Here is a 24876-nt window from a genome sequence, read left to right on the forward strand (position 1 = left end):
AAAACAAGTACAATCAACTCCACTCATGATTGATAATACCTTTGTAATAAAGTTGGCCAAGAACCCAAAGTTCCATGATTGAACGAAGCACATCAATACTAAATATCATTTGATTCTACATCATGTTGAGGCCAAAACAATCCATCTTTGTCATTGTTCCACTAATGAGCAAATTGCAGACATCTTCACCAAAGCGCTTGGAAGAGAAAAGCTTGAACGATTCAGAATGATGCTTGGACTCACCAACATCCCTTCAGATTAAGGGGGGGAATGTTGACACCTAATCATTAGGATTGGGTGAATGTAATTAATGTAAATAAATAATAAGAAATATGAACAGTCATCGGGAGATGAAGTGAACAGTCTCTCCCTCATGTATATAATAAAGACCAACCTGAAGGAATAATATACGAATTGATTTGTTTTGAGGAGTTACTTCCTGATCTGACAATTCCAAAATGAAATGTTTTTCTGATTCCACTGTCCTTGACGTGCAAAAAGTACACATCCGTTCTTCCCAAGCTTCTTTAGGTTTTTTCCATTGTCCTATTTCACACCGAAGTTGATGCGAGTTGGTTCTTAATTAGTAATAAGAACCTTTGCCCTCCATGGAATGCTAGCTCCAATGAACTCTTTTTGTTGTAGATCACACATAGGATTGAATTCCTCAATATAGTACTTCTTCTTTCTACCCAACTCGTTTCCCATACCCGTTTACGAAACTCCTCCATAACAAAATTCTTTAGCTCCTTGCTATTTGTGGGACATGCATTGAGGTAGATATTCCATTTTTGCATCCATATGTAGTTTTTTTTTAATCCATGTTTTTTTCTTTCTCACTCATGTCTTCGTTGTAGATAACATTAGGCCATCTACCTTCTCCCATTTGCTCAATTTTTTAGATATCTTATGAGCGGCACCATAACACATAATAAATTCGATGAGAATTGCTCATGTTTCACTCGACATTATCTCATAAGATACCAAATTTTTTATTTTAAATTTACTCATAATCAATTTTTTTGGATTTTCGATAAATAAATGATAATTTATTAACAAAAATGTATTATTATTATTTTTAAGAAATCTATTTAAAAATTATAGTTAATTTTAATTATTTATTTATATTAATAAAATTATAATAAGTAAAATGTATGCGTAAAGAATTTAAATTTTGATAAACGTAAATAATAATTTTGGAATATTTATAATGAAAAGTGTTAATAAATAATTGATTTAAAAATAATAATTGGTAAAAAATAAAATTTAATTTCAGTAAAGTGTCCAATTTTCTTTACTATTATGATTGGATTTTCAAGATTTTATTTTAAAAATTAATCAAAGTTCAAAAAGAAGACCTAGAAAATCTAACCATATTAAAAGTTGATAAAACTAATTCAAATATATATTACAAACCTCCAAAATTCTTGAATAAAAAACATAAACACTTGTTTTTTATAACTTAAACCAAAATATAAAGTAAATATAAAAAAACAGATTTTAAAATTATAATAATAATTTAAAATCATTAAGTATGGTAATAAAAAATTTTGAGTTAAAACCTAAATTACACATCAAACACAAAACGTAAACCAGTGATATACCCAACCTCTTTCTCCAAGCAATTTCTAACCACCTTCCGCACCAATTGTAATGCTCCAAGTAGAAACTTAAACCATGTATTCTCATTCAAAAACATCGAAACCGAGTTCAGATATTCTTTTGGTCGTTGAGAAAGCTTTGTTTCCCTATGTGGCGCTTTATCTCATATCCATGGTTGCTATTCTAGGTATTCAATACATATTCATATATTTCCTAGTGAGTATTTACAACGTCTGCCTTCATTGGTTATCCCTCCTCCTCAGCCCCGGTTTGGTATTAATTGCTTTTGAAAGCATCTGCTACATGTTCCAGACATAGAAGGAAATTTAATTGCAGGGATCCAGATCGAGAATCAGATATATCCACACGGAGACATCAAAAAAATTATAATTCTTGTCGGCCTGTTATCCATATCTAGCAGGAAAATCCATTGGTAAGTCTGGCCTGGTTCACGTAGCCAACAAGATCAATATCATGGGAAAACCATTCCTAGTGAGGTTTTTAATCTTTTATGCTTGGTACTGGGATCTTGACTTTTTGCAGCAGATCCCTCTATCAGGGCAGTAATTGAATGCAATATTAAAAATGGGTCTTGTGATAATTGCAGGAATGGAATCATTGAGAAAGCAAGCCACCAAGTTTAAAGAGCAGGTCGCCAAGCAGCAGCATGTAGGTGTTTTTAAATACTATTTCTGGTTTTATTCCTTTCATTTGGTATGCCTGTGTATCGGAGTATTTTCTCAGAATGGATATCTGTTACAATTAAAAAAAGTGTTACGGACTTCATCCGTAAGTTTGCTTTTCATTGATTATGGGCGAGCTACGAACTCAAACTCTGGATTCATGAACCCACTTTAACACGGGGGATATAGATTTGAACCATAGAACTAAAAGTTACCAATGCAGCCTGAGGTAATCCAAAAGATAATATGACTGACCTAGATCATGGCTGGGAGAGGTGTTTGGTAGTTCTTAGAAGGGTGAGGTCGTATGGTGAATCCACGAGATTTGATCCAGGTGACTCCACTAGATTTGATCCAGTGACCCTATGTAGATTAAAAATTTATGTAGGAGGAGTCGATTAAATATCTACTTTATCAGATATGGCTTGAAATATTCACAGCATTTATGGTCATGTTCAGCTATACTTATACCGTAGATAAGATTGGCACTTAGTTTTTTTTTAACGCTACTTTTGAGCTGAGCAAGCTCTGTTACTTCTGTGTTACTCTTTTTTAAAGTTTATTTTTGAACTGGGCAAGCTCTGTGACTTTTTAATTACTTTTTTTAAGTTACTTTTGAGCTAGCCAAGCTCTGAGCTTAAACATAACCTGTGCTGATAAGGCATCCACATTCTCCTGATGGTTTAGAAGACCTGCGTTGATTCTGTACAGTTTTGTAGATATTGAACAGTTTCTAAGGCAGTGGCATCCTGATACTCTCTTAACATTTCCACAACTTGCTTTTTATTTGTAGCCTCTGCTTATACAGCTTTCCATTGTTGCTCCTTTAAGCAAAGCATGTCATCAGAAGAATCTTTTTGTGCATAGTCGGAAACATTTTTCAATTTTCAAATATTCAAATGTGAACTAATTAGATGCCCAACAAATGACTACACAAATAAGGTCACTGGGTCTCAGATAGTATATCGAGGGACTGCACAAATAGGGTCAGTGGGACTAAGTACATCCAGGTACATACAAAGCGGGAGTACGGATAATATATCCAAAGATGTACAAAGTGGGGAGTACAAAATATCTCCTGGATCCATGTTAAAAGCACCAAAAAAAGAGAGGAGAAGAAGATGATCATCTCAATAAGAGAGATTAACAAAGAACTACACAAATAAGGTCAAGTGAGACTATGATAGTACATCCAGGGACATACAAGGTGGGAGTACACAAAATATATTCTGGGGTGTACAAAGTGGGAGTACAAAAACATCTCCTAGATCTATGCTAAAAGCAGAAAAAGGATATTATCTAACTAAGATAGTATAAAACAAGGTGCAGGTACAATGAAGATAAAAAGATATTGTCTAACTAAGAGAGAGTATAAGATAAGTTGCGTGTACAATGAAGATAAAAATGCTATAAACTGGAAAACTTGGTGCTGAGCAAAAGAGAAGGAGGGTGTCCAGGCCTGCTGGAGCTGGAGGACAAAGGTGAGTGAGGGGATGGGAAGGAACATCTTAGTTATCCCATTTTACAGTAGACAACTTGGTGATATTCCTGAAATACCATACCTGAGGGTTAGTTCAATTGGTCGAGTTCCCATAGTTAAGCACGTCTGAGAAGTCACGGGTTTAATTCTCTCGACACTCTCACAGTCAGGGTCCGTGTTTGAGTCGCCGGAAAGAGATCCCTTTGGGTGTATCTGTCTGGAACAATATTCTGTGGACGTAATGAGTCACTGATCTCCGGGGACCATGAACCACATAGAAAAAAAGAAAAAAGAAAAAAGAAGAAAAAAAGAAAAGAAAAAGGGAAAAAAGGTATTCCTGGAATGCCCCCGCCCCGAAATGGGAATGCTGAGGTGATCTTCAGCTTCCATACAGAACGACAGGCTTCCCTCTACAGAGTGATTGATTTTTGAATTTTTTTTCTTCCAGACATTTTAAGAAACACGCCCCAAGGCCTGGTTTTCAAATTAGTTCAAATTGCTGGTTCAGGTATAGATTTGTTAACATTCAATTCGGCCTAATAATTTGCTATGGTACATCAAAATGAATCGGAATTAACAAGCTCTATAATTTAGGCCAACCAAAAACCCTTAAAAATTCCATATACATTAAAAAACTGTGTTCTCTGTGCTTTATTTTATCTTTTCTGCATTGTTTCTCTCCCACTTATCATTACTTGCTTCCAACCTCTCTAAACACTGTTAATTGGCTTAAAGCCTGAAGTCATAAAGCTCAGTTGTTGCACAAAATATGTTGGATGAAAATTGCAAAGCACAAGTTGGGTAATGAAAAAAATGTTATTTGCTGAAAGTGTCTGGGCTTCGGGGTAAAATCATTGCCGCTGAAGCCTAAAACTGTCTGGGATTAAATTGTGACTGTTAAGCAGTGGAAATATCATGGTTGCTGAGAAATTATGCTGGGGATAAAAATTATAAATTGTGACTGTTGTTGCTGAAGCCTGAAAACTTTGGTGTGATTTGTGAATCCATACTGCATGAAGCACATGCCCAAGTGCAGTGAAGAGTTGTCTGAAACTTGAAAGGCTGAAATTTGAACAGTTAGTTCCTGAGGCTAAACCCTAGAACTTGATTTTTGAGCCAATTTTAGCCAGGATATTTGAGCCCATTTAAGCCAGAGATTTTGAGCCATTTTGACAGATGTTTCAGCTTAGTTTCAAGTTTCAATGAAGAATGGCTGGAGGTTACACAAACTGAGGGTGATTGGAACAGGTAGAAGTTCCAGTTTAGGGAAAATTTGAAGCATCCATACTTATCTGAAAGTATAGAAATCTTGGCAGGAATCTTGGCCAATCTTACTAAATGTTAAAATTCTAACCATAAAATGATTGGTGATATTTTTATAAAAATATTAAAATTTCTAAGGAGTTTATATAGTTTGTAGAAAATGTTAGTGATTTATAGAGTACAATACTTTAATGTTATAAAATTTAGTTTGTAGAAAATTTTAGTGATTTATAGAGTACAATACTTTAATGTTATAAAATTTAGGTGAATAAAATGTAGATTGGCAAATTGATTTTTGAAATAAAACATGGAAAATATATCATGAGAGAAATTTAGTCCCTAAAATATTCCCTGCTTTGGTGCAGGGATGACGGCCTTCCCAAAATTAGGAATTTGGGAAATGACACCTTAATTTTTTTTTTTTTTTAAATAACCATATATTATACTGACTAGAGGAATCGGCAATTGGGTCAGTCTCGTACTTGCGTGACAGGGTCGATTTCGAATGATACTGTTAGGATTCCAAGAAACTCTCCTAGGTTGTAGCTCGGAGATGCCTGGTAACATATAAATTCAACTATTGTTGCAAGGTTTAATGGAAGGAATGATGGTTTGGTTCAAGCCAGATAAACACTTCTACTCTGTTTCACTCCAGACATGCATGAACACCCCAGAATACAAGGCTTTAGACCACCAATGCTCACAGTTTAGATATTAGGCGAATATGGAGAATACTAACCACACTAGCAGATATACAAGACCATGTGATGGCCGGCTGCAACTAGTACAAAAACCTGCAAATTTAGTCTATTAATGCAAAGATAGGATGACAGCTCTCTTGCATTAGATAGAAAGAAACGTGAGCAACTTATTCAGTGATGCATTCAATATTCTAACACAGAGATAAGATGACAGTTATCTAGTGCTAAACATCAAGAGATCAAGAACATAGCATATCAGGTACAAGCTTAGAACAGAGGAAAATGGACAGTGAGTAGTTAACAACAAAAGAAGCTTGTATTTGCTGAAAATGAAGATGAGACGTTGCAAGTGAGAAAGTGTCTACAGTCTCCAGAAGTTGATCCTTACATCAAATGCCAACCCTGATTACATCTTTCTTCTGGATATTTATAAGTTCACATTACAATGGCACTTGGCCGTTTAGGTATGGAGGGGTCTTAATTGACCACCAATTGCATTTAATTGCCTGATGGAGTCTCTGAACGAGGTTGCTTGCTTCACTGTGTAAATTTGATCTGTACAACTGCTGTGCTGTCCTTTAGGCAGTTGGAATGCTCGCAGCAGTGAAGTCCATGACCGATAAATTCTGTTACAGAGCCGTGCTATATCCCTTTCTCCTTTTGGCCATACTTTCTGTTTAATGTGGTTGTTGGGGATCCAACTGTAACCGGTCCGGCAGAGCTGGTCATCTCCTTCTTCGGGCAACAGAATGGTCGTAGGATGTAGGGTGCATGGGTAGGTGGACAGTTGGGACAATCGAGAGAGATGACCGTCAGATCGGGAAGATGAATGGCGGAGATGGCTTGGCGAAGGCTATCGGCTGAGGTGGGAGCGGGGTGCGTCAGGGCCGTTGGATCTTCAGCGGACAGATCGGACGGTCATTGGGCGATGGAGTAGCGCGGGCACTAATGGGTGGGGGTGGTTTACTTAGGCAGTAACGGTTTTCATCGCAAAGCTTTCAGGCGCTAAGTGGTAATTGCCCAGGGCCGCGCGATTCCACTCAATGAACGACACGTAGCAGCGGATGAGAGAGAAAAACCGCCCTCATCGCGCGCTATCGCTCGATCAGGTTGTGCTCGCAATATGTGTGAAGGCCATCAGGTCTGGTGGAGATGATTTGACGGTGGAGAGTGGTCGAGTAGGTCGCCTTTATCGGGTGCAACATGAGCCGTTGGATTGGCGAGGGTTGATCAATAGCGGAGACGCAACGCGATGGGTTACGAGCACGTGAAGACATATGGTAGGGTTTTATGGGTGCTTTGGGGTTTTGCGCTTGGGGCTAAGGCCAGAGGGGGTTGCTTTGTCGGGTTTAGAAGGTAAATAGGGAAACGGAAATGGTGGAGAGTAAGCGGGGTAAGAGGAGAAGGGGAAAATGACCCATGTGGTGCCCCTTTGAGGACACCACCAAACAGACCAGGCTTCTCTCTGATATTAGAAAGTCAGCGTTGCATAGTAGGGCTAACACTGGCTCCTTCTGGGGATGAAATCCTCCCTGTGAGGTTTTAAGAACCATAGACCACTGCCTTCAACAAGATCAACAAGATTTCCTAGTATTCCATTGGGCATGGAGTCTAACTAAGCTTACACTAAAAACTGTAAAAGAACATATTTACAATGTTGGGGCCTAAAGGCCTTAAACAACATAAACCTTCAAAAACCGCCCATTAATTGGGCCATCAAAAACTGTTTCTCCTTCCATACTTTGCAGCATGAAAATGTTGTTCCCCTGGACCTGAGCAATGACAAAAGGTCCTGTCCACAAAGCATCGAATTTTCCATGATTGCCTTTCTTTTTTTTCACTGCAACCCATTTAAGAACTAAGTCTCCAATTTGGAAATTGTCCATCTTTGCCTTTCTGTCAAAGGCTTCCTTGATTCTCTTTTGATGTGCTGTAGACTTCTCAATTAATTGATCTCTGATTTGACGCACTTCAGCCGAGTCACTAATCCTCTTTGCCATGTCATTTTCCTCATTCTGCTCTTCTTGCAAGAACTTGGCCATAGGGAGGGTCAACTGGATTGGGAATACAACTTGAGTGCCATATACCAGCTTGAACGGAGAATTCCCTGTGGATTTCTTGGTGGTCACCTTGTCAGCCCACAATGAAAACTTCAGTTTGGAATCCCAGTTCCTTTTGTTGTCTTCCAATAGCTTTTTGATTATCCTTATCAGGCTCTTATTGGATGATTCTGCTAAACCATTGCCTTGAGGGTAATATGAGGTGGAATGCACTAGTTTAATGCCCATTGAGTCACACATGTCCATCAACTCTTTTGCCTTGAAGGCTGCTGCATTGTCTGTAACCAATTTGTGTGGATAGCCAAACTTGGTGAAAATGTTTTCTATCAAGAACTTCATGACAACATGGTGATCAGCTTTCTTAGTAGGGATGGCCTCAATCCATTTAGTGAAGTAATCAGTGGCTACTAAGATCCATCTATGCTGGCCACTAGAATGTGGATTAATTTCCCCTATGAAATCCAAGCCCCACTGCTGGAAAGGGCCACTGGCATGTATTGGCTTCAAGGGTAAGGATTTCAACTGCTGTTTTCCTTCAAACCTCTGGCACCTGTCACAAGATTTTACAAATGAAAAGACATCAGAAAATAGAGTGGGCCAATAATACCCAGCTCTGAGGATCTTGTGGGCTGTGGTTTTCCAATAGTGATGTCCTCCATAGATGCTGGAATGAAACTGATGCATGACCTCCACAGATTGTTCTTTGTCTAGACATCTTAAGAGGATTCCTGATGGGTCCCTCCAATAAAGCAAATTTTCATGAATACAGAATTTGGTTGCTTTGAGCTTAATAGTCCTGGCTTGGCTTGAACTAAGGCCTGGGGGGACTTCTAGCTTTAGCAAAAATTGAGCTATTCTAGAATACCATTCACAAGAAGCTAGATTTTCAGCCAACGACTGGTCATGTCTTTGTCCAATTGTTGCTTCTCCTGGCTGTCCATCCTCTGAATTTGTACCCATGCAATTTATGTCAAGCATTTTGCAATTTTCTTCAGCCACCAGCTGAGTAAGGCCCTGGCCCTTGACAAGCTTGGTGGGCTTCAATTCTATGTTGAATTCAATAAGCTTTGTGATCCATTTTGCCCTTTTTCCATCAACATCTGGTTGCGTTAGGACATCCTTTACTTAGTTCAGCATCCCTTAAGGTTTTGCTGAAAAATGCCACTGGATGCTCTGAATCCTCATCATCTTTTTGCAATAAGACTGCTGCAAGGGTGTCACAGGAAGCAAAGGAGAAGATATGGAACTCCTTGCTATAGTCTGGGCTGATCAAAGTGGGAGCTTCCATAATGGCTCTTTTGATGGCTTCAAAAGATCTTCTTGCTGCATCAGTCCACTTGATTTCTGATCCATTTTTTAGCATAGAGGTGATGTGTTTTATCAATTCTGCAAAATTAGGAATAAACCTCCTTACAAAATTTATTTTGCCCAGAAAGGATTGGATGTCCTTTTTTGATCTTGGAACAGACAAGGTTTGTATTGCTTTCACTCTCTCTGGGTCAATCTTGACACCTGCAGCAGAAACAATGTGTCCTAGAAGCTTGCCCTCTTCTAAAGCAAATTGTGACTTCTTAGGGTTCACTAATATCCCAAACCTTCTGCACTTCAGAAACACTTTCTTCAAATGCTGCAAATGATCTTGATGGCTGCTGGAGTATACTGTTATATCATCCAGGTAGACAAGGACAAACTTATCCTTCTCTCCTATAAATGCTATATCTATGGCTCTCTGAAAGGTAGCCCCAACATTCATCAGTCCAAAAGGCATCTTGGAGTACGTAAAAGTGCCTTAAGAAGTGGTGAAGGCAGTGTCTTCTTGGTCATCTGGGTGTACAACAACTTGGTTATACCCTGAAAATCCATCCAGGAAAGACATACTTTAGCTCCTGAGACTTTCTGTAGCAAATGTTCCATCTTCGGCAGGGGATAGTTGTCCTTCCTGGAACATTTGTTCAAGTTCCTGAAATCAACACATAGCTTGATTTCTCCACTTTTCTTCCTTACCACTACCAAATTGGCTACCCACTTCGAATATCTCAGGGGAACTATGATTTTGGCAGCCAACAACTTCTGGATTTCCTTTTCAATCAGAGGGAGGAGCAAAGGATTTATGGGTCTTAGCTTTTGTTTGAAAGGAATGCTGTCTTTCTCCAATGGGATCTTACGCTGGATGATATTTTTGTCATAAGTTTTAAGGTCACTGTATTCCCAAGCAAAGACATCAGCAAATTGCTTCATTAAGGTGCAATACTCAGAACTTTGGGCAGCAGACAAATGGGTGGACAGATTTATATACTTTGGATGATCTGGACTCCCTATGTTATGCCTATGGACTGCAGGCTGATTTTATTTTTGGGCAATCTTATGAGGCACATCATTATGGTCAAACAACTTCTCTAGAGGCACTAGCCCTTTAGGTATATGATTGCTAGGCAATTGTACAATGCTGTCTTGGCCAATTCTGTTCCTTAGCTGGGGCTGGGGACATTCCTCCAAGGTTTCATTCTCTTGATCAATTTGCATTTCAGAGAATTCATCAATGACTTGCAGAAACCTATTTACTTCATCATCATCCTCAAAGACTTTCTAGTGCTGGACATTATCAGGCAAGGATGGTTTATATTTTACCTAGACTTCATAAGTCAATCTAGGGGGCATGGGAGGAATGAACATGCTAGCAGACACAACAAGGGAATCAACAAGCTGATTTTTTACTCTAGGAATATATGAGATACAGAAGCTATCAAAAGAGTTTTTGAGTCTCCATACCTCATCTCTGTACACTTTCAGCCTCGGGTGCCTTGCTTGGAACGTTTTGTTCACTTGTTGAATGATGAGATAAGCATCTCCAAACACCTTTATGTCTCTGATTCCCATGTCTTTGGCAGCGTTTAAGCCCAATATCAGAGCCTCATACTCTGCTATATTGTTGGTGACCTGAAAAGTCAGCTTAAAAGACAGATGTGTGCTTTCTTGTTTTGGAGACACCAACACCACTCCTGCTCCTGCAGTTTCCTTTGAACAGGCTCCATCGAAGAACATATCCCAAGCCTGTGTCCCTTCCTCTTCCATGGCCTGGCATACTGGTTTCTTGAGTTGCATTGAGGCCCTCTGGGATTCTTCAATTTGGATAATACATGCTCCAAAATCAGTGTCCACAACATAAATGGGATGATTAGTGGGATTCTTCTCATCACTGATGATATAGGCCAGCTGGGCTTTCTTGTATAGTCTTCTGCTCTCTCCTCCAAAAATTGGGACGGTGGCATAAGACAAGTCATTTTGCAATGTCCCACCCAACCTCTTAATCCACCCTCTGGAAAGTAGCATACCAAACTTAGGGGGGACATCTGCTACCACAATATCCATCATCATGCTTTTCATGGGTAGCTGAGTTAGGGTGATGGCTAAGTCTTTGATTAGCCCCAGACATTTCACCTTCCTCGAATCGAAGGAGAACAAGTCATGATAAGGTCTGGTAATATCAAGGCCTAGCTCGTCCATAACAGCTTTGGGCATTAGATTATGACTCGCTCCTGTATCCAACAGACAGTTGTGAAGGATTTTGTCATGAATGGCCAGGGAGACATAGAATGATGGGGAATTGTCATCAGCAGGCTCAGTCATTGGGCTAAGCACAACTGCAGGTTTGTCATCTTGTAAATTCACATAGTCATTGGAGGCTCGTGTGGCTTTCAGCTCAAGGGCATCAAGGATGGGCTTCTTAAAGACCTCACTCTTTACAAGTTCGGTCAAAGGCATAGATATTTTTAATCTCTGGACTTCGGATTCAAAACTGAAAGGGGAAGGGGACTTGTCAGGGCCTCTTACCTCTTGAGCCGGTGTTTTGAGGATGATGGGATCAGCTGCTGGTCGCTTCTGCTGTTCTGAGGGGACTGCAGCTCTTTGGGCAGGACTCTCTTTGACATTACTCACTCTTGATCTCAAGTTATATTTCTGCTGGTCTTCAGTCTGCAGAATAGCTGCTCTGTCCCACTCTTGACTGGTCTAGTCCCTAAATAATGACTCCTCATAGGCAGCTAATGTCAAAAAGGCAGCACTGCCCTTGTCTTCCATGCAGTGAATCTCATTCTCTTCATCAAACTGCTCCTCCTCCATGACTACGTTTTAGAAAGGAGTCTTAACCCTTTGTTCTTCACTGGCCTCTTTGCCCCTCTGAATGATTTGCAATTGTTCATTTGCTCTTCTATATGGATTTGGATTTCTAGGAGCAAATGTATTAGGAAGTCTTGCTTTCCCAGAACTCTGCTCAACCTTCAGCTTGGAGATTTCAGCAGCCAATGACTCTATCATTTTAGACATTCTGTCCATTTTGGGATCTGAAGATGAAGAAGAAGAGGAAGACTCACCTCTATGCCCTCTTCTATCAACATGTCCTTTGAGTTTCTCTGCAGCCATGATATTGGATTCCACCTCTAAGGCTGCATCTTGCATTTCAGCTAGAGAAGCACATCTCCTCTCTCTTAATAGCAGGCAGAAATCAAAGTCAAAGGCATTGGCATAGGTGAGTTTGGCAGAGGTGGGGGTAGGCTTCACTTCAGCTGGTATCTTGCTATACATACGATTGAATCTTTTATTGAAATCAGACAATGACTCCCCATTTTCCCTTTTTAGGTTACCAAACTCAGTATGATAATAGAGTAGATCTTTCTTATCCCCCAATGCTTTAAAAACACGTCATCTAATACTTCAATGTCTGCTATAGACCTAGGGGTCAGCTCTCTGAACCACTTTCTAGCCTCTCCATCAAGGCTTTGGACAAATACTCTCATCCACACATCATCTTCACTGATATCTAGGTTATCAGCATAGCTATAAAAAGACTCCAGGTGCTCTTCAACTGTTACTCCCTCTGTCCTAGTGAACTTAGGCATGTATTTATGATATTCTCCTGCAGGCATGGCATTCAAAGAAGTAGGCAAGACCAAGGGTCCATACCTAGCAGCTATGATTCTTTCCATTTTAGTGGGTGCTTGTGGGCCTGCCATGGCTGGGGTGAATGGAAGAGTGCTGGCAGTCTGAAAGGTAAGGAGTTGAGAAATGACTGACAGAGCTAAAGGAATATGATGGACAGGAGGGGAGGTTTCCTTTGGGTTGAGATCCAAAGGAGGACCTAAAGAAATAGGAGCTTTATGCTTCTCTGAAAATATTTCTTCATTGCTAGTACAAGAGGCTATATTATTCAACTTGTATATGCTCTGTTACGAGCCATTCTGACAGAGATACATAAGATTGTTTAGGCTTATCCGATCTTGATGCTCCCTTTTGTGATGTCTTTCTTTGCTTGACAATCTTCTCAGGGTCAGGTACTGGATCAGCTGGTGATTTCTGAGGATTTCTTTGAATATGACTCACAAATTGAGCCAGAACTGTGAAGTGGAGTCGCCAAGAGGTTCGGCTTCCAGTAGAGTCGCCAGATAGATGATTACAACCAAAATGTGTCCAGAATTTGCCTATCAGCAAAGCTAGATCTGTGTCGTTCTCCCAGGGAAGCTGAGCTTCACTCTCCTCTCCATGGCAACGGCGCCAATTATGTTAGGATTCCAAGAAACTCTCCTAGGTTGTAGCCCGAAGATGCCTGGTAACATATAAATTCAACTATTGTTGCAAGGTTTAATGGAAGGAATGATGGTTTGGTTCAAGCCAGATAACCACTTCTACTCTGTTTCACTCCAGACATGCATGAACACCCTCAGACTACAAGGATTTAGACCACCAATGCTCACAGTTTAGATATTAGGTGAATATGGAGAATACTAACCACACCAGCAGATACACAAGACCATGTGATGGTCAGCTGCAACTAGTACAGAAACCTGCAAATCTAGTCTATTAATGCAAAGACAGGATGACAACTCTCCTGCATTAGATAGAAAGAAACCTGAGCAACCTATTCAGTGATGCATTCAATATTCTAACACAGAGATAAGATGACAGTTATCTAGTGCTAAACATCAAGAGATCAAGAACACAACATATCAGGTACAAGCTTAGAACAAAGGAAAATGGACAGTGAGCAGTTAACAACAAAAGAAGCTTGTATTTGTTGAAAATGAAGATGAGACGTTGCAAGTGACAAAGTGTCTACAGTCTCCAGAAGTTGAACCTTACATCAAATGCCAACCTTGATTACATCTTTCTTCTGGATATTTATAAGTTTACATTACAATGGCACTTGGCCATTTAGGTATGGAGGGGTCTTAATTGACCACCAACTGCATTTAATTGCCTGATGGAGTCTCTAAACGAGGTTGCTTGCTTCACTGTGTAAATCTGATCTGTACAACTGCTATGTTGTCCTTTAGGCGGTTGGAATGCTCGCAGCAGTGAAGTCCATGATTGATAAATTCTGTTATAGAGCCGTGCTATGTCCCTTTCTCCTTTTGGCCATACTTTCTGTTTAATGTGGTTGTTGGGGATCTGACTGTAATCGGTCCGACAGAGCTGGTCATCTCCTTCTTCGGGCAACAAAATGGTCGTAGGACGTAGGATGCATGGGTAAGTGGACAGTTGGGATGAGCGAGAGAGATGACCGTCAGATCGGGAAGATGAATGGTGGAGATGGCTCGGCGAAGGCTATCGGCCGAGGTGGGAGCGGGGTGCATCAGGGCCGTTGGATCTTCAGCAGACAGATCGGACGGTCATTGGGCGATGGAGTTGCGCAGGCGCTAATGGGTGGGGGTGGTTTACTTAGGCGGTAACGGTTTTCATCGCACAGCTTTCGGGCGCTAAGTGGTAATTGCCCGGGGCTGCGCGATTCCACTCAATGAACGACACATAGCAGCGGATGAGAGAGAAAAACCGCCCTCATCGTGCGCTATCGCTCGATCTAGTTGTCCTCGCGATATGTGCGAAGGCCGTCAGATCTGGTGGAGATGATCTGACGGTGGAGAGTGGTCGAGCGGGTTGCCTTTATCAGGTGTGACATGAGCCGTTGGATTGGCGGGGGCTGATCAAAGACGGGGAGGTGGCGCAATGGGTTACGAGCGCGCGAAGACATATGGTAGGGTTTTATGGGTGCTTTGGGGTTTTGCGCTTGGGGCTAAGGCCAAAGGGGGTTGCTTTGTCGAGTTTAGAAGGTAAATAGGGAAATGGAAATGGTGGAGAGTAAGCGGGGTAAGAGGAGAAGGGGAAAATGACCCATGTGGGGCCCCTTTGAGGACACCACCAAATAGACCAGGCTTCTCTTTAATATTAGAAAATCAGCGCTGCATAGCAAGGCTAACAGATACCATTATAACCCCTAGGTGAACCATGTCGCCCCCAGCATGTGGCCACCAGTGAATTCAGGGGATTTGATCCTTGAATTTCGTGGTACATAACACTTCATTTTCACGATGATCACCAATTGAGCTGCCCCCAAGGGGCCTTTTTTAAATAAACATATTAATTAAAAATAAAAATAAACTTAAATTTTGGAAAAATTTAGACTTCTTAATTTATGCATCAACTTTCATGCATCTTTCAAAAACTATTTTGAATTTCAGATTCATCATTCATATTGACACAACCATACCAAATTCATATTTAGATTTACTAAATTGAAAAGGAAAGATTTCAACAGATCCTGCAAGCCCACCAAGTGACAGTGCTGCTATGTCAAATCTGCTCTTCAAATACCAAATTCATATTCAAATTTACTAAATTGAAAAGGAAAGGTTTCAACAGATCCTTCAAGCCCACGAAATGACAGTGTTGCTATCTCAAATATGCTCTTCAAATGCATGTTTTTATGTTGTAATTGTGCTGTTGCTCTTAAAACACTGCTGTCATTGTGCTAATGTTCTCCAAAGGCATATCATTATTATTGCTCTCGTCTCTCATCCTGTCACAGTTTGAAACTGAAAATGGCCAAATGATGTTTTGGGGTTTGCATTAGGGTTTCTAGGGTTTTTATTTTCTTCTGTTAGCTGTGGGCACCTGCCCCATCCTCTTTCCCACCAACATCCCTTCATATCCCTGCTCGACCTTGTATTTTGTATTATTATTGGACCTTCTTTATTAAGAGAGGATTGGTTTCCTTTGCTTGGAAATAGATACATCACGTAAGGAACCATTTGCCATAAGCTGAGATGGGGCAAGAAAAATTACATAAAGCCAACAACCCTACCAAGCCCAAGTCAGCCCCCAGCAAGATCTTCTCCAAGGCAGCTTCCAAACTTTGACCTACTGCAACTTCGTCCCATAATTTCAACCCTGCAACTGCTCCTCAGAATTTCGGCCCTGCAATTTTGGTCTCCTGCAACTGCAGATTCACAGAAACCCTAACTTCGCACATGTGGACACAGAGAGAGAGAGAGAGATTTAGCCCAAGAAACTTCGATTCTTCCTTCCTTTTCTCGTCTTTCTAGCTCTTTTTCTCCTTCGCTATTGTAGATCAAACTTGACTTGGATGAGTGTCTCAGATGAGGTTGAGCTTCTTGTATTTATAACCTTCTTGGTGGGTCGAATATCCCTCCCTTAGGCCGACTTGATCTTGCTCTTGCGCTGACTTGGTCTTGGGATACAAAATGGTTTTTTTTGATAAAATAAATACCTTCCTTTATACAATGAGTCCAAATAGGACTATGACACATGGCCAATATTATTCTTTATCCTAGAAAGACATAGAAAACCTAAAAGCACGAAGAACATCCTTTTGACTCAAACTTGAGTATGAAACCCATTCTCCAAAATAAAAATAGATATATATTTTTTCTTTCTTTTTCTTTATTTATAAAGAATATAGAATGTCTTGATTACAATTATGTCATTATGAAGACTAAACCTAGTTCCAATTTTCAACACTCCCTCTTAACTAGGGAGGTATTCATAATCCCATTACATGGTACAAGGAATCTCAATCTTGAAGCATTCTCATAAGAAGAGTTGAATTGATAAGCCATTTTTGTTAAACATCTTTATCATAACCAACACTGTCCTTAAAGGCCTTAACTAGACGAGCTCATCCTTATTTGAGAGCATTATGCTGGGAGGCTTTACGTGAGCAGCCACACAACCTCTAAGGCACATACCCTATTTGGATGTTCACTGGGTATGTCCTTTTAGGACTATTCTTTTCTTGGATTTCCAATCCAGAATCCTCAAAGAATATCTGTGCTCTTCGACTACTCTTATCTTGGATGCCCTACCTCATCCTCAAAGAGTATCGGTCAACAACTTCTTTTTCCCAAAAGAAGTTCCAACCTTTAGATGCTTATCCAATTCTCCAGACTCCATTCTTTCTTTATGGCCTTCACTGAGGCTTACAACTATTAGTCCTAGTATAGTACCTGACCCATAAAGACAAGAACTATCCAATATCACTCCCTCTCAATTAGGGAAGAGATATCCACCAAACCAAGCTTACCTCTCAAATACTCAAGCTTCTTGTTTGGTAATTCTTTAGTCAAAATATCTACTACCTGTTCATCTGTAGGTAGATAGTGTAGCTCCATGATCCCATCTCGTACCAAGCTTCTAACGTAGTGGTACTTGTTGTTTATATGCTTCGTCCTAGCATGAAACACTGAGTCTTTGGTCAATCTTATACAAATTTCATTGTCACAGTGTATATGTGTAGGGCTAATCGATCCTTCAAACAAATCTGATAATAACTTCTTAAGCCAAACATCATCCCAACAGACTTCGCTTGCAACAACATACTCTACTTCAACACTATTCAAAGCAATTGTATCATGCTTTTTGCTAATCCATGAGACCATGGAAGACCCAAGGTTGAAGCATCCACCTATTGTGATTCTTCCATCTGTTTCACTGCCACCCCAATTTGGATCTATTTATCCCATGATATGGATTTCATTACTAGTATACTGGAGGCAGTGATGTATGGTTCCATGCAAATATCTTATGATATGTTTGGTTGCAATCCAATGATCATGTTTTGGCTCCATCTGAAACTAACTGAGGACATTCACTGCAAAACAAATGTCTGGTCTTGTATTTACTAGATACATCAAGGACCCAATCAATTGTTTGTAGCAAGTAGGATCCACCAGACTAGACTCTGAACTCCTCAACTTCTTTAAATTGGTAATCATAGGCTCGCTGTCAATCATGCCAAACTTTTGAAGTATCTTGATCAAAGATTTACCTTGACCAAGATATATCTCAACCGACTTCTGCCATACTTCTAGTCCCAAGTAATAATGCATAATCCCAAGATCCTTCATATCAAACTCAGCTGCTAACTGCTTCTTGCATTCCTGAATCCGATTCTCTACACCTGTGACTAGTAGATCATCCACATACAAGAGTATGATAACTGGTTCACCTTGGACCACCTTGATATATAGGTTAGGATTTGCAGTACTCTTGGTAAAACCAAGTCTTAATAGGTATGCATCCATTCTTGCATACCAAGTTCTAGGTGCTTGCTTTAAGCCATATAGAGCTTTCTTCAACCTGCAAACATGAGTCTCCCTTTGATTTATTTCAAATCCTTGAGGCTGCTCCATGTAAACCTCCCCATCAATGGTCCCATTTAGGAAAGCTGTCTTGACATCCATTTGGTGGACGTTTTATCCCATAATAACAACCAATGCAATAAGCAATCTTATTGTTGTTTATCTAGCTGTGGGAGCAAAGGTTTCCTCGTAATCAATCCCTTCTTTCTGTGAGAAGCCTCTTGCTACAAACCTTGCTTTGTATTTATCAATGCTCCCATCTGCAACGTGCTTTATCTTGTAAATCCATTTTGAAGTGACTATAGATTTGTCACTTGGCCTAGGGACAATCTCCTAGACATCATTCTTCATTATGGACTGGTATTCTTCCTGCATAGCATTCCTCCACTCTTGATGTTTAGCTGCATCTTCATAGGAGGAAGGTTCCACTTCAATAAGCTTTGTCATATATGCAGCATACCCAGAATACCTTTTCAGTCTTTTACTTTCCCTGAAGGTCCCTGATGCTGTATGTCCTTCTGCTTCTTGTAGAGTAGTTCTCAACCAAACAGTTCTCTTTCAATTTTCTGAAACATTCACTTGTTGTATAGGCTCACTAGGACCTTCAACATCTTCTTGAGTAAATGTCTGACTTTGACCATCATTGTCCCTTGAGATATCCTCAAAGATAGTTATATTTTCTTTATCAGAGTCAACGGGGACATCTTTTGATTTCTTGTTGTAGTATACCTAGGTGGGATATTATGGGGTACAAAGGGAGATATTCAAGGGAATAATGTAATAATGTGATGGGCCATAGTAATAAGTAAAGTGGTTAACCCGCATCATGTAAGGGACTACAAGTAGTAAATCCGACCTGCAAATATATGAAAATAGAAAATATGCCTAGAAATAAAAAGATCGAAATATATAAATACTTCTTTTTATTAATCAAAATCCTTGAGGTAGGGTAACACCATACAATCACTCCTTAAGGAAGGAGAACACTCCACAAGTTACATGCTTGCCAACACAATAATCCTTGACCTCCTCAATGGGAAGTCTCTAGCCTCTATATAGGCTTCATACATACAATACCATGGGTCTTTCAACACCATACATACATTACCATGGGCTTATCACATTATTCCCTTGGGTACTTCCCTTTGTACCCCATAATATCTCCCCTAGGTATACAATATACTAAATTCCACCTGCTTTAAACATGTTTCGTCCTCGAAACATAAGAACACAAATGATAATATCTACTCAAAAGAGTAGTCCACTGGTACCATGTACATGCATCTAGCCATCCAAGAGAAAGGTGATTACTCGATCTAGCCAGTGCCTCACTCGCTTGAGATGGGAGTTGATCTTGGCGGTTCCTTTATGTTGATGTGCTGTGGGTGGATCGTCGCACCTTTCTATTTGTCGAGCAAGGGTTATTGTCTTTGCTGCTATTTCATTGCCATTTTGTTGGGTGATGTGGGTGGTGATATGCTGAAGTTTTAACCAAAGGTGTATCTTTCTTTAATTCACCACCTAATGGAGCCTGATTGGTATCTGGTACCTGTTGTGGCGCTTATGGTTGTTGCTTATCTTCCAGTATTACTTCAACCACAGACTCCTCATCTGATGTGTTAGTACCTGCAACATTTTCTGCTTCAACCTCCTTGGACTCTATCTGTTTATTGATGAAAATATCCTGTAATGTAATGTTCTTCTTTTTATACCATAGCTTCAAGAATTTCTTTTGCACATTAATATTGATAGTACCAAGAAATTCCATCCAAGGGTATCCCAAAACAACATCCACATTAGCCATATCTGAAGCATAAAAATCAGAATGCAATACATACTTATCCATATAAATCTTCAAATCTTTATAAACTTGCACCTCCTCATTATTAACCTGTGTGTGTTCCATTTGTTTGGTTGGGACTTGCAATCTTTTAGCCAAATGAACATTAATAAAATTATGCTTGCAATTAAGATTGATAGACACAATGATCTTCTCTTTTTGAATAAATCCATGAACCTGTAATAAGGAGATACCAATAGAAAATAACCCCTTATGTTTTTCGTTATCTTGTTTTCTAGCATGAGACCATTTGTCTAGAAGGACTATTTCAAATTCTTCATTAGGAAGGTTTACCAACTTCTGGCTGTCAAGTGAGTCCCATCATTTGGCTGCCTCATTTTTCAAATAAAGTCGTGCTGCATCTTTCCAAAGTGTCGTCCATGCTGACTTAATATTTTTTAGGAATTATTCAATAGTGGGACCATTATCACGTCTTGTAAAAATCATCTCAGTAGAAGCCATGAAGTAGAATGAGGTTTTTGAAAAAAATTGCCTATTTTATGCGGAAAATTTAAAATGGTCACAATACGGTCAATATAGTTCAGAATTTTTATTATAGCATGTTTTTGGAAATGGAACGACCATTTTGCATCTTCTCATGTGATTGAAATTTCGATTTGGGAACTTTGGAATTCAGATTTGCGCTGCAACTATCCTGCCGTCACAAAAAATCTGAAGAAAGAGTTGATTTTAAATCAGCGATATCTCCCTCATTCGGACTCTGATTCGACCGATTTTTTTTTTGAAATTGGGTAATTTTTCAAGACGAGCTGAGATCTGCAATCTCTTTTTTGAAATTATGCAAAAAAATTGCGAAAATTGACAGGAGAGCCACCATCCATGAATTTTCGTCAGAAAATTTTCTGCAACACAGCTGATTTTAAATCAACGACATCTCCCTCATCCAGACTCCAATTCGGCTGATTTTTTTTTTTGAATTCATGTATTTTTCTGTGAATGATCCAGATCTACTATTTGTTTTCTCAAATTTTGCACCAAAAGTTTCAGATCTGATTTGCAAATTCGCCGTCAAAAAATTCCTGCAAAAAATGAAAAAAATGCTTCCCCTCTTCGCCCAAGAAAGTGCTTTGATACCACTTGTAGTAGATCTGACCTCCAAATATAAGAAAATAGAAAATATTCCCAGAAATAACAAAATCGAAATATAGAAATGCTTTTCCTTATTAATCAAAATCTTTGAGGTAGGGTAACATCATACAATCACTTCTTAAGGAAGGAGAACAGTCCACAAGCCATATGCTTGCCAACACAATAATCCTTGACCTCCTCAATTGGAAGTCTTTAGCCTTTATATAGACTTCATGCATACAATACCACGGGGCATACATTACCATGGGCTTATCACATTATTCCTAACTACTTGTGGTCCCTTACATGATGCGGGTCAACCACTTTATTTATTACCATCGCCCATCACATTATTACATTATTCCTTTGGGTACCTCCCTTTGTACCCCATAATATCCCCCCTAGGTATACTACACTTGTAAGCTATACTTTCATCAAAGATGACATCCTTACTTACTTCAATTCAACGATCCTTCTTAATATAGATTCTATACGCCTTTCACGAAGCACTATACCCAACAAAGATGCCCTTTGGACTGGTAAGATCCAACTTCTTTCTCTTGTCCTTGGGTATATGAATATACACAGGACACCCAAATATTCAAAGATGATCCACACTTGGCTTCTTTCCTGTAAATGCCTCTTCCGGAGTCATGTTGTTGAGGATCTTGTGAAGACTTTGGTTCTGCAAGTAAACAACTATTATACATGCTTCTCCCCATAAGAATTGAGGGAGATCTTGATCATGTAGCATGGCCTTGACACATTCTTTAATAGTTCTATTCTTCCTTTCAACAACACCATTCTGTTTAGGATTATCGGGAACGATAAACTCCCTCTTGATCCCTGCTTCATTACAGAAAGCTATCCGTTCTTTAGAGGTGTATTCTCCACCATTTTTTGACCTTAGAGTCTTGATCTTTCTCTCGGCTAGGTTCTCCACTTCATTCTTGAACTCCCAAATTTTTTCGAATATATCGTCCTTGTTATTGAGAAGGTATAACCAAGTATTCCTTAAGAAGTCATCAATGAATGTTACATAATACTGATGCCCACCAAGAGACTTAACTGCCACATGTCCACATTCATTTGAATGTATGAGATCTAAAACTTCCTTAGATCCGGTATCACTTCTTGCAAATGACTTCTTCACATTCTTGCCTAGAGCACATCCCTTACAGGTCCCTTCATGTTCTTCCTTCAATTCGGGGATGCCATTGACCATTTGACTTAGAGATGGCAAAATCTTGTAATGAAGGTGTCTATACCTTCTATGCCATAGTTCAAAAGGACTCATATCCAAGTGGACTAGAGCATGAGATGGAGATGTAACAAGTCTATATAATGTCTCCTCACAAATTCCAATTGCCCTAGCATCATTAATAATAGAGCCCTTACCCCAAACCAAAACCTAGCCATCAACAAAAGCAACTCTATCACCCTTATCCTCTAGACAAGAAATAGAAGGAAGTTTTCTTCAAGCCTAACATATAATATATTGTTGAGGTGAATGCTTCCACCAGACTCGAGCTCGAACAAAGTAGATCCAATGCCTTTCACTGGATAGCTCTTCTCATCTCCAAGTTCGATTGAGTGAGAGGAGTTTCCTTTATATAGGGTTTGAAGTTGGCTGCATTCTCCCATCATATATCTAGAGGCACCACTGTCAATAACTCATACATTCTCGTCCTTGAAAGTGCTGGATAAAGCAGAGAACCAACTTCCATCTATTACTTCCTTTGCAATTTTGGAGATGATCTTCAATATGCAATCCTTGATAGATGTAGTGATGTCCCCTAGAAACTTGAAACCCTTCATTATAACCCTTGCCATAGTGCCAACTAAGATGTGATCTTCAGTCTCCTTCTTGCACCTTAGCTCTGATAGTGTTAATTTTAGGATAACAATGGTATGTTCTATGCTTAGAGCAATTTTACTTCAATTTCTTTATTAGCCCAATATCAATATCCAGTTCAGTGATCACATCATCATGATAGTAAAATGCAGATAGAACATAAACAATAACAGTAGAAGACTAGCCAAGACAACAGGACATAGGTTGTGACACCAGCCAAGGACTAACTCCAATGTGGGGAAACCCTTGATCAATTCTTCTTAGAATTCTTCAAAAGTTCAGCACAAAGAGAGTACAATATACAATTTTCACTTGCCCAGTCAAAGTGAAATCTGATCGGTCAAACAACAGTAACAACAAGCCCTAATCAGAAAGTCAACGTTGGTCAATAGGGCATAATTCTTCCTCCAATTCAGCTCGGTCAAACCCAGTCAACTCAGCCTTCAACAACAAGTCAAATCATCCCAAAAACAATATGAAAAAGTCCAGTCAAACCTGGTCAACAAAAGTCAACACAGCGACAGGGCCTAATCAATGTTGGTCAAACTGCCTCAGATTCTGTTCCCAAAACTGTAGCCTGCTCAAATAGAAATCCTCCATCCAAAACCACACTAAAAACAAGTCAACACTTGGTCAGCGCAAGTAAAATCAGCCTCCTACAATTTCGGTCAACGCTGGTCAATGGTTGGAACATAGAACCCTTCCCTTCTTCGCACGTGTGGAGAGCTACCTCTAAAATTCGTACCTAATCAATGAAGGAGAGAGAAGATTGTGAGTGAATGAAGTGTCCAAATGAGGAGTTGGCACCTTGTATTTATATGCAAATGTTGAGGATGAATAGACGTCACTATTGGGCTTCTGAGCCTACATGAGTTTGTTGGCCTACTTTGACAATTTGTCCATAATCAAAATGAATTCATAATTCCATTTGTATATGTCAGAATGGGAGGATCTTTAGATCAATCCTACATCTCTCGGAGAGAGGAATCTAATAAAAATATGTGCTGCCTCATATGAGCTGTCCAATGTGAAGTTTGGCCCTAGTTGCCAAAATTAACAGATAGCATGTTGGAAAATTAGGAGACTTACGTATTATAGATAATTTTCCTTAACTTGATAATTACTTGTGATACGTGTTGGTCTTTTATTAGTTTATTAGATATTGTTCATCAAGCAATTACCAAAATAATGAAGATCACAACAAGACAAAGTACACAAGATATAGGCTCCAAGCCAGGGAAAACCCCTCCAAAGGGAAAACCTAGAAAAATGCTTCTCTTCTTCTTGAGAATCTGCATACAAAGAGACTTCCAAGAGCCAAAGACCAAAGCCAACCCCCCTTCCGAGCACCAAGCCAACCCCCAGCAAGATCTTCTCCAAGGTAGCTTCCAAACTTTGACCTACTACAACTTCATCCCAGAATTTCGCCCCTGCAACTACTCCTCAGAATTTTGGCCCTGCAACTGCTCCTCAGAATTTCTGTCCTACAATTTCGGCCTCCTATGCTACAACTTCACAGAAACCCTAACTTCGCACATATGAACAAAGAGAGAGAGATTTAGCCCAAGAAACTTCAATTCTTCCTTCCTTTTCTTGTCCTTCTAGCTCTTCTTCTCCTTCGCTATTGCAGATCAAACTTGACTTGGATGAGTGTCTCAAATGAGGTCGAGCTCCTTGTATTTATAGCCTTCTTGAGGGGTTGAATAGCCCTCCCTTAGGCCGACTTGATCTTGCTCTTGGGCCGACTTGGTCTTGGGATACAAAATGGCTTTTTCTTGATAAAATAAATATCTTTCTTTATTACAATGAGTCCAAATGGGACTATGACACATGACCAATATTATTCTTTATCCTAGAAAGACCTAGAAAACCTAAA

General features: G+C 39.6%; 1 protein-coding gene across 1 annotated transcript in view; it reads left to right on the plus strand.

Moving 5' to 3' along the window:
- The first annotated feature begins 1712 nt into the window (after positions 1-1712).
- LOC149188311 (SH3 domain-containing protein 2-like) overlaps positions 1713-24876 on the plus strand; it is a 155964-nt gene continuing 132800 nt past the window's right edge. The window contains exons 1-2 of the mRNA XM_089411640.1: positions 1713-2035; positions 2210-2271. Coding sequence (XP_089267766.1) covers positions 2212-2271 — 60 coding nt within the window. The 5' untranslated portion in view covers positions 1713-2035; positions 2210-2211. The remainder of the gene's footprint in view (positions 2036-2209; positions 2272-24876) is intronic.

Source organism: Pinus tabuliformis, chromosome 3_1 (genome assembly GCF_031772625.1).
Source record: "Pinus tabuliformis cultivar Carrire ecotype Pingquan chromosome 3_1, CPIR1, whole genome shotgun sequence".
NCBI classification, from domain to species: domain Eukaryota; kingdom Viridiplantae; phylum Streptophyta; class Pinopsida; order Pinales; family Pinaceae; genus Pinus; species Pinus tabuliformis.